The 14951-nt window shown below is 38.5% G+C and overlaps 1 protein-coding gene and 2 long non-coding RNA genes across 9 annotated transcripts in view; 2 read left to right on the plus strand and 1 right to left on the minus strand.

The window, feature by feature from the left end:
- LOC127012078 (uncharacterized) overlaps positions 1-14951 on the plus strand; it is a 29257-nt gene that overhangs the window by 1696 nt on the left and 12610 nt on the right. The window lies entirely within an intron of this gene.
- Positions 1081-14951, minus strand: part of LOC108021868 (G-protein coupled receptor 15) — a 231391-nt gene continuing 217520 nt past the window's right edge. For 2 of the 4 annotated variants that reach the window (XM_050890264.1, XM_050890263.1), the window contains 3 exons: positions 11196-11449; positions 10465-11132; positions 1081-1755 (listed from right to left, as the gene is read on the minus strand). In XM_050890264.1, coding sequence (XP_050746221.1) covers positions 10879-11132; positions 11196-11449 — 508 coding nt within the window. In that variant the 3' untranslated portion in view covers positions 1081-1755; positions 10465-10878. Of the gene's footprint in view, positions 1760-1824; positions 5935-10464; positions 11133-11195; positions 11450-14951 lie in introns of all 4 variants that reach the window. The other 2 variants (XM_050890262.1, XM_050890261.1) reach the window with 2 other exon arrangements.
- On the plus strand, positions 7207-13456 carry LOC127012077 (uncharacterized). 4 transcript variants are annotated; one of them, XR_007765547.1, is made up of 3 exons: positions 7207-7526; positions 7587-7760; positions 13015-13456. It is a non-coding gene; the product is annotated as an uncharacterized LOC127012077 (long non-coding RNA). The 4 variants fall into 4 exon arrangements; XR_007765545.1 differs by lacking the exon at positions 13015-13456 and adding an exon at positions 7817-8803 and having other exon boundaries at positions 7216-7526; XR_007765546.1 differs by having other exon boundaries at positions 7230-7526; positions 7587-7754; positions 13015-13453.

The raw sequence follows: 14951 nt of genomic DNA on the forward strand, positions 1-14951 counted from the left end.
ATAATAATTTCAGTCAGAAGTTTACAACACAGTGAATGATTCTTGAAAAGTTTATACTTAGGTTGGAACGAGCTGGATCGGACAACTGTTTCATATAGCTGACATAGGAATAATAAGCAAAATATGTTTAATATAATTACTATAGTCAGAAAGTGGGTAAAAAAAACAGTCAGTAAAACCAGCCAATTTGTTGCAAGCTGTACTACGGGTTTCTTAAAATCTTTTTTCCTATTTATAATACATTTATATTTAATTATGGTCTTTAAATAATTACATTTCATTTTATTCATTGATAATATATTCGTTACATAATAATTATCACCCAACAACGCTGCCGAGTTTTTTTTTTTATTACACCCTTGCAGAGGATATAATAATTTCAGTCAGAAGTTTGCAACGCAGTGAAGGAGTTTTTAACACATAAAAATCTAGTGTAAAACGAAAATCCGGCAGATATAAAAATACCCAAATCTTCGAAAATTTTTCTTCAATTAACTTTAAGTCTTTTGATATTATGCATTCAATTAAAAAAATGTAATACTTACCCCCCTCAAGAGATATTTTAATGAAACTTTGTACTTACACTTTTAACAAATGTTAAAGAATTTCATAAACACACAGTGTAAATTAGTGCTTTTTGTTTATTTGTAAGTTTCAGTGATATATTTTTATACCCGTTACTCGTAGAGTAAAAGGGTATACTAGATTCGTCGGAAAGTATTTACGAGGCAGAAGGAAGCGTTTCCGACCCCATAATGTATATATATTCTTGATCAGGATCACTAGCCGAGTCGATCTAGCCGTGTTCGTGTGTCCGTCTTTCTTTCTGTCTGTATGAACGCTGAGATCTTGGAAACTATAAAAGCTATGTTTCAGCGGGGTGCGACGCCCACTCTAACGCCCACAACCCGCGGAAATCTGTAGCGCCTACAGTTTTTATGATAGAAACTAAATTTTAACTGAAATGTTTTTGTTTCAACAATATCTATCGACTGACCTAAAAAAAAACGCCCACAAACGGTTCAAGCGCTTAAATCTTTCTGCCGCCCACATAACAGTAAATGAGTAGAGTTACGAGTCTAATGATTCAAGATATCTTATCATTTAATTCGGAAGATAGCTAACAGACATTTTAAATGACAGAATATTATATAGGTTATAGTAACCTGCGCAAAGGTTGATGTGAACAAGAAAATATTAAAGGAACGTTTAAATCTATGTTGAAAAGAAGTTATTCATACTTGACGAGAACCAAAGAATCTGATGAAAATCATGATAGCATTGCAATTTCTACGGTTTTGCAACAACGACAAGTCTATTAATTGAAGTCTACCTCGATAAGATATAGTAGTAATAAAGATAAGAAATTGTTTTTGTAGAGATTCGATAACGGTTTGTGGCTTCTTCACACAGCAACAATATTCCAGTATCGTCTTGTTCTTCGTCTTCTGTGTCCACCGTCTGCTTGTTTGCGGTTTGTATTTGTGATTACTTAAGGTCGCGTGGATAGTCCGCTCTTTCTATGTATGTATGTGGTGTATTTTGCAGATCTCCGGAGAGACCATCCTACCTCGAAGCTTGTTTTGTAGTGAATACTTCTGCCGCATAGGACAGCTGGTGTTCCTTGGACCGTACTACGTCAATCGCCGCTGCCGTCCATTGCCTCTGGTGGACTCCGATAAGGCCGTGTTCACTGCCAGCATAATGTCCGGCCACTTCTTGTCCAATTTGTGGTGTGCAGGGTGCGGTTAAATTCTGTCTAATACAAACAGATTTAAGAGTTATGAGAGTTCAAGAGCGTTACAGTGTGCTTGTCAAACTTACTTTCGCAGCAGTCGATAGGTATTGACGAATGAATTACATTGCAGTTAGTATTTTTTTGGATCAATCAAAAGGTATTGACGAGTCAAATATATTTTAATTAACTTTTTCTGTAGCATAAACATTACGAGCCACAACTTTGCTCGGCTTTTGGGTGTTAGTATGGGCGTGGCATGTTCGCGTAATAAACTTGCGCTGCTTACGAAAATAATTTACTATGAAATTTCCCTTTAAACGCCATTAGAAAAACAAGTTTGGAATTAATTTCTGTCATTATCAAATTCGATAAACCATTTCAACATTCAAATAAAAGTTGACGCCACCTAATAATATTCTGTAGCTCAATAAAGAACAATTTTAATTTATATGCAATTTTATATTAGGAATAAAGTAAAAAAAAACATAAGATCTAATCGATTTGAGATGAAAAGATTCTTATACTATTTACCGAGGAAGTACGTTTTTAAATATTTTAATTTTAAGGATAGTCGAAGGCATTGCAGTTCATATAAAAATGGTGTACAAACAAGTTAAAGCCAAAAGAACAGGCCTTCCAATGATACCACATTTACAATTTATATTTATAGCTGCTATATCCAACTTTTCTTAATATTCTTAGCCCACAATTCCTTACTAAATATATCCTCAAATTCGAGCCATAAAGAAAATGGAACAAGTGACCAATTCAAAAATAAGAAAATAATACTTCAGACTAACGAACTGAAACAGACCCCTTCTCGTGAAACGAACTTAAAAAAATGTTTACTCAATGAAAAAACGGGTATAATCTAGTAACACACATATTCAACCCTTCAGTCCAGACAGTCCAGCTGAGAAAAAAATTTAATAACGACGTTTTTTTTTTGAAACGCTAAATTGCTATCCTGAGTCAGACTCAACGGTTGCTCTTTTGGGTGGCTCTTACAACTAAAACGATAACAATCAAGGGGCTCTACGCTTTGGAAGCTTGAATTGTACTAGAAACCCTGTTCAGTTTACCATACGTTATTTAAAGTGTATAGAACATGTATACAATAATTATGTGTGTGTGCTATATTAATTTTTTATTTTTAATTTTTTTAGATGTAAATATTTATATTTTGATAGGCATGCATTTGAGAATAGTTTTAAATGTTGTATATCATTTCTGTTTGTTTAACTTGGCTAAAAGCGTGTACTTAGCGCTTATGAACAATGTTCATTGAACATGGTACAATATTTTAGCTTAAAGACTAAACAACATATGATATAGCTCGTAGTGTCCCTCGCCTCTGGAGCAAATTTGACAGGCGTTCTCTGTTACGCCCAAATATGTTTTGACTTAAAAAAAGTTTGCCACACCGACTCTAACGGTCACAATCGCCCATAACGCTTTAATCAGAGTGACGCCCTTATAACGAAATATTGAAATCACGCGTAGGGTGTGCTTTACAATCTCTCTTTTTTGCTTGTGTTTCTGCATCTCCCTTTGGCTCCCTTTAATTAAGGTTTAAATGATACTCGAGGCACTCGACTAAAGTTTTCTCCCTTGCTTATTATAGCTGTTACTCGTAGGGTAGAAGGATATGTAACAGATAGAAGGAAGCGTTTTCGACCAAATAAAGTATAAATATTCTTCTTCCGTCTGTCCGTCTGCTTGCCCGTCTGTCTATCTATTCGTATAAAAGCTGAGGACTTGGAAACTATAAAATTTTGGGATCAGGCATGTACATAGATTCTTGAGTTTCTTGCGTAGCGCCAGTTCGTTTCAGAAGGGTGCCACGCCCACAACACTAGAAGCCGTCAAGCTACCACATTTTTATTCCCCTGTAGAGGATATAATGATTTCAGACAGAAATTTGCAACGCAGTGAAGGGGACGTTTCCGACCCCATAAAGTATATATATTCTTGATCAGCATCACTAGACAAGTCGATCTACACATGTCCGTCTGTCCGGCAGAATGTCTGTCCGTTTCTCAAACGCAAACTATAATAAGCGAAACAAAAAATAAAATAATTATATCTTTGGTATCTTCTACACTTGAAAATAGCTAATTTTAACTAGTTCTGAATTTCGATCAAAATCTGAATACTTTATCAATAGCTGCCATAGAAACGATTGAAAAATTGATGGGAAAATAATATACAAAAAATTAAATCCTTTGTGTTTTTAAACATATAACCTTCTACGCTTGAAAATAAGCTTTTTTTTAATGAGTTCTAAACTTCGCATTAAATTTAATCAAAATCGGTCGATTATTTCATTTAGCTGTCATAGGAACGATCGGAAAATTGGTGGGCAAATAATATATACATATTATCTTATATTATTGTGAATATACTTTTTTATAATTCTATACGTTTTTTCTCGTTTTAATTGTTATTTTTGGTGTCAGTTTGATCAGCTTTGTGTTGAAAGCACCCAATGCCGCCTCGTAGTTGAAAGTTGTAGGTGGCGGGGCGGTGTGAATCCGGAAGCGCGACCTCAGGAAGTTTTGTATGGATTACAGGATGAGTTTGTCAAAGCGAATTATGGTTGAGTAGATCACCGGACTCATGGCCAAGTAAAAGTAGCCTAAAAAACGGTTTGTTAGTGAGTGGTTTTGGTCACGGTGCACCAGGGGATTTGACGCACCCAGGAGGAGGCATGGGTCAACGGAGATCTGGCTGGACTGCTGCTTACTGCCGATTGCTGCAGATTTTGTAAAAGATGCCGATGCGACGAGCATGTTGATCAAGTTCTGGTGGCAATAGTTTTCCGTGTGTCCCCAGCAACCTTCCCATCCGGCTAAAGCGCCGTCGTTTTTTCGGCAAAATCAATTTATTTTATTAAAAATAGTCTCCTTCTGCTTTAATACAGCGTTTTGCACGGTCCAAAAGCATGTCGAACGAGTGTTTTAGTTCGTTGACCGGTATGGTCGACAGTATTCCGGTGCAAGCCTTTTGAATGGCCTTTACGTCTGCATAACGCTTTCCTTTCATCGGCAAATGCATTTTTCCAAAAAGGTAGAAGTCGCACAGTGCCATATCAGGTGAATACGGGAGTGGTTGATGGTTAAAATGTGATTTTTAGTCAAATAGTCGGACACAAGCGTCGATCGATGATGATGATGATATAATGTTGGCTCTTTGTTCGAAGCTCATAATAAATAATGAATAAACGATAGCTATTCTAACGCACCAGTTGACATATAGATAGCGCCACTAGATGGCGCTAGATTAAAAAGTCCTGTTTACTTTGCAACTCACCTTGTAAATACAACTTTTTCGTTCACCGTTTATTTGAACGCTGATATCACAATCAATGATACAGAATTGAAATTACAGACTAAGATTTCTTAGCTTTGAACGCAGCGAATTTTTATCAGGCGAATATACCACGCCTACTCTAACACACACAAAAATATTTTAGCTAAAATGTATTTGGCTCGTCAACATCTATGTTTTGAACTAAAAAAAGTTTACCACGCCTACTCTGTGTAAAATCGCGGGTAAGTGGTACTTTGCAAATTCGCTTTTCTGCATCTTCCTTCCTTTAGTTAAGTACTGGTATCTGATAGTCGAGGCACTCGACTATAACGTTCTCTCTTGCTTTTCATAGAATTTGAAAAAAATGATTTGGTTTTCCAATGTCATTATTATACCCGTTGCTCCTAGAGTAAAAGGATTTACTATATTCGTCGAAAAGTATGTAACACTTAGAAGGAAGTAAAGTAATTCAAAAATAATTCAATGTTAGACAGTAATTTTTTGATTGACAATGAAACCAGTTTTCGTTAGAATTACTTTACATTACAAAAGTAATTCCTTAGGAACAAATCTGGTATGAGCGTACATAAATGTGTATGTGTGTATATAAAAATTAGTTAGAAAATCTCACTAGTAGAGATAATGCGAAGAGGCCTGAGCTCTATACTGTTTCGGTGTCAGCTTGATCAGCTTTGGGTTAAAGGCACCCAATGCCGCCTCGTTGGTGGACGATGGAGGTGGCGGGACGGTGTGCGTCCGGAAGCGCGACCTGAGGAATTTTTGCATGGATCGCAGGCGGATGATTGGTGCGCAGGGAGATTGTCGAAGCGAATTATGGTTGAGCGCACAGTAGATCACCGGACTGATGGCCGAGTAAAAGTAGCCTGAAAAAGGTTTGTTGATAAGTGGGTGGTCTTGGTCCTTGTGCACCAGGGGATTAGACTTACCCAGAAGGAGGCTTAAGTAAATGGAAATCTGACTGCACTGGTGCTTGCTGCCGAAGTTTTTGTAAAATATGCAAAATACGTGTGGGGACCAACAGGCTATGAAGACCACTGCCGATGCGATGAGCATATTGGCCAGGTGCCGTCGGGAGCGAAGTGTGGATGTATGGGGCAGTGGTATTCCGGGTGTCGCCGGACCCCTTTCTTCCTGGTTAATGCGCTGTCGCTGTGAGTGAGCTCGAATCTCCCTCATGACCCTGAAATCATGTCAAAATTGATTATATTTTTTAAAGTTCAATATGAGTATAACTAAGAATAAACAAACATAGAAAACAAAAGTAAGGCTAGTTTTTTAAATGCGCGCCAACCCACGAAAAATCTGGTCACAACGATCCATCAATCGGTGATCATATTTGAACGCCCTCCAAGTCCCAAGTCGCCTGGTCACACTGATTTCCAACCAACTTATCGTTTTGTAATCGGGTTTCAAGTGATCCAACAGGGATTCGGTTCGGAATCGACTCTGAAAGAATATAGTTCGCAATCAGTTCTACCCTTACCATCCTCTGACTCAACGCACTTGCCCACGCCAACCTACAGTATTTTACTCTCAGAACTATAAATTAAGAACAAAATTGACAAAAAATTCGACATAAGCACATATTATGACATATTATCTTATATTATTGGGAATATAATTTGTTATATTTTTAATACTTTCGAATTAAATGTAATAAAAATCGGACGACTCTAAAATATAGCTGTTTAAGAAACGATCAGAAAAATATTGAAGTCATTTTCAACTTCCTTTTTAATAATTTGGCAAAATTTAAATGAATTTTTGGCTTTAAACAACTTTCTATTTCGCTCTTTGGCAATTAGTAAAAAAAATTAATTCCTTTGTTCACCCATTTTACAACATTGGTTATGGTTGCCTTTTATTTAAATAGATTAAAATAACGGCGAGGCGTTTAGTTAAACAAAGAAAATGTGCGACTAATCAAATCTAAAAAAATCAATCAATGAAATTAAGAATACTAAAAACAATATATGCGCCTGTGAGTTCTTTTAAATACATTTGAGCTAAAGGGGGAATAAGATTCGTTTAAATTATTTTTTTCGTATATCCTAAAAATTTTTAATACTTTTTGTAGGAGTGTGAAATTATTAGGAAAAGATTCTTGTATTTTTTTTACATATAAAAAAGAGCTACTTGTTCCGCAACCTTGTGGCAACACACATCCTAGAAAATACCAAACGATCATTTAGAATTTTTTAACACTGCTTGTCAGAGGGCTTGCGCCCGCCATTTGCGTTTTTTCGTTCTCTTATTTCTGATCTTTCGGCCGAAGCACATACTAATCAAAGCACATTCTAATCAAATTTTGCAAAGAAGTGCTAAGTCTACGTGTGTATATATTCAAGTATATGCACCGCATCGGGCTTAATAGCCGCCCAACCAGACAACAACGGCTGGCGTAATTTCGCTGGAACCGATCGCAAACTCCAACTGTAGTTGAAAAACTTATTAGGTGAGCATAGGGAATTTAATAGTTTTCAATAAATGTGTACTAATTGATAAACGGAATTAGGGGTGCGCAGCGATATTTGATGAAACCGCCTGCTATTCGGTTTGGCCCACTCCGGTTGCCAACACGTGGAGCCGGACTACTCGAGCCGAGCCACATACAGTTTATCAGTGGTAATTTAAGTTTCGAGCCAAGCTTTCCAACCGTTGTAAGACGTAAGGAAAACTTAAGGTACTCGTATGTGAAAGTAAACCCAGCCTTGACTAGTTAGTTATTATGTTTGCAATTCCTAGATCCATACACGTGTTGTTCGCCATGTTCTTCTGTCCAGTTGCCAGTTGAGTAGCCTAACGCCGGACTAATGGTTAAATATCTCCACGTCCAAAACGAGTGTGTCCCGGATAAGCAGGCACCCCGGACTCTTGTTCTAGCTGTTAAATATGCCGCCACACAGCTAAGGATTCACCCTCGATCTCGGCAGTCGATCTGACTGTTGCGTCGCTTTTGTAGTTTTTTAGAAAAGATTTTAAATTTAGATTGACTGTTAACTAATAACATTTTAAAGTTTACTCAGCATACACATACCGTCCACAGGCCTGTCCACTGCTGATTTAAAGATTTAAAGTATTCATATTGAAAGTACGGCATAACCGACGGTATGTTAACATCAATCTGAGCCAAGTAATTTAATTATATAATAACAATAGATTCAAGTTTCGACACCCGTACTATTTTGTTAAAGATTACCTTAATTTTTTTTTAAACTTAAATGTTAACGTAAATTTTTGAACGAAGAACATAAATGAAGTCATTTGTACCCATTATATGGTTAGTTTGCCATGGGCAAGCTAACGTTAGGAAAATCATAAGCAGCCGCCATGGGCAACTTGTATTTAATTGAATTTTGGTACGTGTTTGTGAATGAAGTATAAAGTGGAGTACATTTTTGCGAATTAGGACACCTGAAGTAACTGTGCACCATTAATAAAGGCATTGGCCACATATGCAAAGCGAGCCTATGCAAGGTTGGGTGGGTTTTGAAACGGAATTAAATGACATTTGCAATTTCTCTCACTTAGTATAAAATTAGATTCTTTGAGTTTTGGTTTAGTTAGTCAATAGTTCCCTACTCTGTCTACTATTTAAGTTTATGTGAAGCCGCGGTTCTCTAGGTAGCAAAACCCCATTCCCATTTTCCCTGAGCACAGCCGACCGTGTAGGTAGAGTACGCTGCCAGATAGCCGCACACGTTGCCGTGTTCGTTACAGTTTCAAGGGACAAAACAAATTTTGCTATTCTCAAGTAGAAATTGCTGTTCTGTGTTTTAACAAATATACTTGTAATATAATTGTATATAATTATAAATTAGAATCAGTGGAAAAATTCGAAAATATCGGTTATTTGGAAAGTGTTGCAGAAATAATTATCGAAGACCTAAACCTTGACGATTCCCTAAGCCCGTCCGATCTCTCTGCAAGTCCAATGCGTGACAAGTCTCCTCGAGCCGACGCGTTGAGGAGAGAGCAGAGCCGAGGGTCGCCAGAGCATCTAGAGATACAGGAAGGAGTTAGCGATGAGCGAGTGAAAGCGCCGACGCGCTAATACGGAGTTAGCTATTGGAGTTAGCGTGTGGAAACACCGAGACCAACCGGGCCAGACACGCGCTGTAATAAGTAAAACGAAAATTAGAATCGCCGCGCATCAGCAAATTGAACCTAAAGGGTGTATACCATCAGATCCCACTGGATGAAATGAGCAGTCAATACACGGTATTTACCGTCCCAGAAAAAGGTCTATTCCAGAAGGGTAATGACGTTTGAACTCCATTTGGCCGGTTTTTGGACGAATAAATTGGACTCGAAATGTCACCTCACGCAATCGCATACCTACTGGTAGACAAAAAAATGGTTGGACGCATACTATAAGAACACTAGGAAAAGAATAGTGTTCCAAAGGTTAAAGCAAGCAAACCTGAGCAGAAGTAATGCTGTACCTGGGACATCGAGTGACTAGTGAAGAAATAGGCAATTCATAGTAACCATCGCTAAACTGGGACTATTCTCGACCGTCAAAGACCTGCGGAAATCCATGGGATTTGCGGCTTGGTAACGCCGAATTGTGTCAGACTTTTCAAGAAAGCACCAGATGGCGTAGGGTAAGACTCGTGGCGGGCTAGCCGGTACTAGCATGCCCAGACTTCATCAGAAATGTCATCCTATGAACAGATGTCAGCGACATCATTAATTCTGACCCAGAAGGAAAGAGGCGAAAAAGTAATCTCTTAAGCCAAAGGCTAAATTTTGCTTAAAAAACTATTCAACAAAGGAGAATGAGTGCTTAGCAATTTCCTGCGCGAACCGATCGTATCTGGAAGGTTACCACTGTAAAGAACCATATGGCTCTGTAGTGGCTCAACAGCATCGAAAAACCTTCAGTAAGGATCGTCAGATGGGCTCTGCCGTTGCAACACTAGACTTTGAGATAGTGTCAGGAGTTAAACAACTCAGCACAAATAACAGCGAAGATAAACACATACGCAGTCAACGGCACTGCCGGAAAAGAAGGCTAGGAGAATGCAGCTATAAAAGGTTGGGAGCACAACTGCTTCCTTCGACTCGTCTACTATAATTTGTAGGAAAAGTGGACATATACGCACGGGGCGGTACCTCTTTAAACACAGATCACAGGGTCCAAATTCTCAATATTAACGCCGGAAAAATGTAAGCAAGTTAAAATCCATGAAAAAGCTTTGAAGTTCCTTTAATGCAACTCCAGAATTATGTGCTACTGTTCACCTGCAATCGCTTGTTTTTGAAGAACTCAACGCAGCGAATTTTTTATCAGGCGAATATACCACGCCTACTCTAACACACACAAAAATATTTTAGCTAAAATGTATTTGGCTCGTCAACATCTATGTTTTGAACTAAAAAAGGTTTACCACGCCTACTCTGTGTAAAATCGCGGGTAAGTGGTACTTTGCAAATTCGCTTTTCTGCATCTTCCTTCCTTTAGTTAAGTACTGGTATCTGATAGTCGAGGCACTCGACTATAACGTTCTCTCTTGCTTTTCATAGAATTTGAAAAAAATGATTTGGTTTTCCAATGTCATTATTATACCCGTTGCTCCTAGAGTAAAAGGATTTACTATATTCGTCGAAAAGTATGTAACACTTAGAAGGAAGTAAAGTAATTCAAAAATAATTCAATGTTAGACAGTAATTTTTTGATTGACAATGAAACCAGTTTTCGTTAGAATTACTTTACATTACAAAAGTAATTCCTTAGGAACAAATCTGGTATGAGCGTACATAAATGTGTATGTGTGTATATAAAAATTAGTTAGAAAATCTCACTAGTAGAGATAATGCGAAGAGGCCTGAGCTCTATACTGTTTCGGTGTCAGCTTGATCAGCTTTGGGTTAAAGGCACCCAATGCCGCCTCGTTGGTGGACGATGGAGGTGGCGGGACGGTGTGCGTCCGGAAGCGCGACCTGAGGAATTTTTGCATGGATCGCAGGCGGATGATTGGTGCGCAGGGAGATTGTCGAAGCGAATTATGGTTGAGCGCACAGTAGATCACCGGACTGATGGCCGAGTAAAAGTAGCCTGAAAAAGGTTTGTTGATAAGTGGGTGGTCTTGGTCCTTGTGCACCAGGGGATTAGACTTACCCAGAAGGAGGCTTAAGTAAATGGAAATCTGACTGCACTGGTGCTTGCTGCCGAAGTTTTTGTAAAATATGCAAAATACGTGTGGGGACCAACAGGCTATGAAGACCACTGCCGATGCGATGAGCATATTGGCCAGGTGCCGTCGGGAGCGAAGTGTGGATGTATGGGGCAGTGGTATTCCGGGTGTCGCCGGACCCCTTTCTTCCTGGTTAATGCGCTGTCGCTGTGAGTGAGCTCGAATCTCCCTCATGACCCTGAAATCATGTCAAAATTGATTATATTTTTTAAAGTTCAATATGAGTATAACTAAGAATAAACAAACATAGAAAACAAAAGTAAGGCTAGTTTTTTAAATGCGCGCCAACCCACGAAAAATCTGGTCACAACGATCCATCAATCGGTGATCATATTTGAACGCCCTCCAAGTCCCAAGTCGCCTGGTCACACTGATTTCCAACCAACTTATCGTTTTGTAATCGGGTTTCAAGTGATCCAACAGGGATTCGGTTCGGAATCGACTCTGAAAGAATATAGTTCGCAATCAGTTCTACCCTTACCATCCTCTGACTCAACGCACTTGCCCACGCCAACCTACAGTATTTTACTCTCAGAACTATAAATTAAGAACAAAATTGACAAAAAATTCGACATAAGCACATATTATGACATATTATCTTATATTATTGGGAATATAATTTGTTATATTTTTAATACTTTCGAATTAAATGTAATAAAAATCGGACGACTCTAAAATATAGCTGTTTAAGAAACGATCAGAAAAATATTGAAGTCATTTTCAACTTCCTTTTTAATAATTTGGCAAAATTTAAATGAATTTTTGGCTTTAAACAACTTTCTATTTCGCTCTTTGGCAATTAGTAAAAAAAATGAATTCCTTTGTTCACCCATTTTACAACATTGGTTATGGTTGCCTTTTATTTAAATAGATTAAAATAACGGCGAGGCGTTTAGTTAAACAAAGAAAATGTGCGACTAATCAAATCTAAAAAAATCAATCAATGAAATTAAGAATACTAAAAACAATATATGCGCCTGTGAGTTCTTTTAAATACATTTGAGCTAAAGGGGGAATAAGATTCGTTTAAATTATTTTTTTCGTATATCCTAAAAATTTTTAATACTTTTTGTAGGAGTGTGAAATTATTAGGAAAAGATTCTTGTATTTTTTTTACATATAAAAAAGAGCTACTTGTTCCGCAACCTTGTGGCAACACACATCCTAGAAAATACCAAACGATCATTTAGAATTTTTTAACACTGCTTGTCAGAGGGCTTGCACCCGCCATTTGCGTTTTTTCGTTCTCTTATTTCTGATCTTTCGGCCGAAGCACATACTAATCAAAGCACATTCTAATCAAATTTTGCAAAGAAGTGCTAAGTCCACGTGTGTATATATTCAAGTATATGCACCGCATCGGGCTTAATAGCCGCCCAACCAGACAACAACGGCTGGCGTAATTTCGCTTGAACCGATCGCAAACTCCAACTGTAGTTGAAAAACTTATTAGGTGAGCATAGGGAATTTAATAGTTTTCAATAAATGTGTACTAATTGATAAACGGAATTAGGGGTGCGCAGCGATATTTGATGAAACCGCCTGCTATTCGGTTTGGCCCACTCCGGTTGCCAACACGTGGAGCCGGACTACTCGAGCCGAGCCACATACAGTTTATCAGTGGTAATTTAAGTTTCGAGCCAAGCTTTCCAACCGTTGTAAGACGTAAGGAAAATTTAAGGTACTCGTATGTGAAAGTAAACCCAGCCTTGACTAGTTAGTTATTATGTTTGCAATTCCTAGATCCATACACGTGTTGTTCGCCATGTTCTTCTGTCCAGTTGCCAGTTGAGTAGCCTAACGCCGGACTAATGGTTAAATATCTCCACGTCCAAAACGAGTGTGTCCCGGATAAGCAGGCACCCCGGACTCTTGTTCTAGCTGTTAAATATGCCGCCACACAGCTAAGGATTCACCCTCGATCTCGGCAGTCGATCTGACTGTTGCGTCGCTTTTGTAGTTTTTTAGAAAAGATTTTAAATTTAGATTGACTGTTAACTAATAACATTTTAAAGTTTACTCAGCATACACATACCGTCCACAGGCCTGTCCACTGCTGATTTAAAGATTTAAAGTATTCATATTGAAAGTACGGCATAGCCGACGGTATGTTAACATCAATCTGAGCCAAGTAATTTAATTATATAATAACAATAGATTCAAGTTTCGACACCCGTACTATTTTGTTAAAGATTACCTTAATTTTTTTTAAAACTTAAATGTTAACGTAAATTTTTGAACGAAGAACATAAATGAAGTCATTTGTACCCATTATATGGTTAGTTTGCCATGGGCAAGCTAACGTTAGGAAAATCATAAGCAGCCGCCATGGGCAACTTGTATTTAATTGAATTTTGGTACGTGTTTGTGAATGAAGTATAAAGTGGAGTACATTTTTGCGAATTAGGACACCTGAAGTAACTGTGCACCATTAATGAAGGCATTGGCCACATATGCAAAGCGAGCCTATGCAAGGTTGGGTGGGTTTTGAAACGGAATTAAATGACATTTGCAATTTCTCTCACTTAGTATAAAATTAGATTCTTTGAGTTTTGGTTTAGTTAGTCAATAGTTCCCTACTCTGTCTACTATTTAAGTTTATGTGAAGCCGCGGTTCTCTAGGTAGCAAAACCCCATTCCCATTTTCCCTGAGCACAGCCGACCGTGTAGGTAGAGTACGCTGCCAGATAGCCGCACACGTTGCCGTGTTCGTTACAGTTTCAAGGGACAAAACAAATTTTGCTATTCTCAAGTAGAAATTGCTGTTCTGTGTTTTAACAAATATACTTGTAATATAATTGTATATAATTATAAATTAGAATCAGTGGAAAAATTCGAAAATATCGGTTATTTGGAAAGTGTTGCAGAAATAATTATCGAAGACCTAAACCTTGACGATTCCCTAAGCCCGTCCGATCTCTCTGCAAGTCCAATGCGTGACAAGTCTCCTCGAGCCGACGCGTTGAGGAGAGAGCAGAGCCGAGGGTCGCCAGAGCATCTAGAGATACAGGAAGGAGTTAGCGATGAGCGAGTGAAAGCGCCGACGCGCTAATACGGAGTTAGCTATTGGAGTTAGCGTGTGGAAACACCGAGACCAACCGGGCCAGACACGCGCTGTAATAAGTAAAACGAAAATTAGAATCGCCGCGCATCAGCAAATTGAACCTAAAGGGTGTATACCATCAGATCCCACTGGATGAAATGAGCAGTCAATACACGGTATTTACCGTCCCAGAAAAAGGTCTATTCCAGAAGGGTAATGACGTTTGAACTCCATTTGGCCGGTTTTTGGACGAATAAATTGGACTCGAAATGTCACCTCACGCAATCGCATACCTACTGGTAGACAAAAAAATGGTTGGACGCATACTATAAGAACACTAGGAAAAGAATAGTGTTCCAAAGGTTAAAGCAAGCAAACCTGAGCAGAAGTAATGCTGTACCTGGGACATCGAGTGACTAGTGAAGAAATAGGCAATCCATAGTAACCATCGCTAAACTGGGACTATTCTCGACCGTCAAAGACCTGCGGAAATCCATGGGATTTGCGGCTTGGTAACGCCGAATTGTGCCAGACTTTTCAAGAAAGCACCAGATGGCGTAGGGTAAGACTCGTGGCGGGCTAGCCGGTACTAGCATGCCCAGACTTCATCAGAAATGTCATCCTATGAACAGATGTC

The sequence above is a fragment of the Drosophila biarmipes genome, unplaced genomic scaffold, assembly GCF_025231255.1.
Source record: "Drosophila biarmipes strain raj3 unplaced genomic scaffold, RU_DBia_V1.1 ptg000019l, whole genome shotgun sequence".
Taxonomy (NCBI): domain Eukaryota; kingdom Metazoa; phylum Arthropoda; class Insecta; order Diptera; family Drosophilidae; genus Drosophila; species Drosophila biarmipes.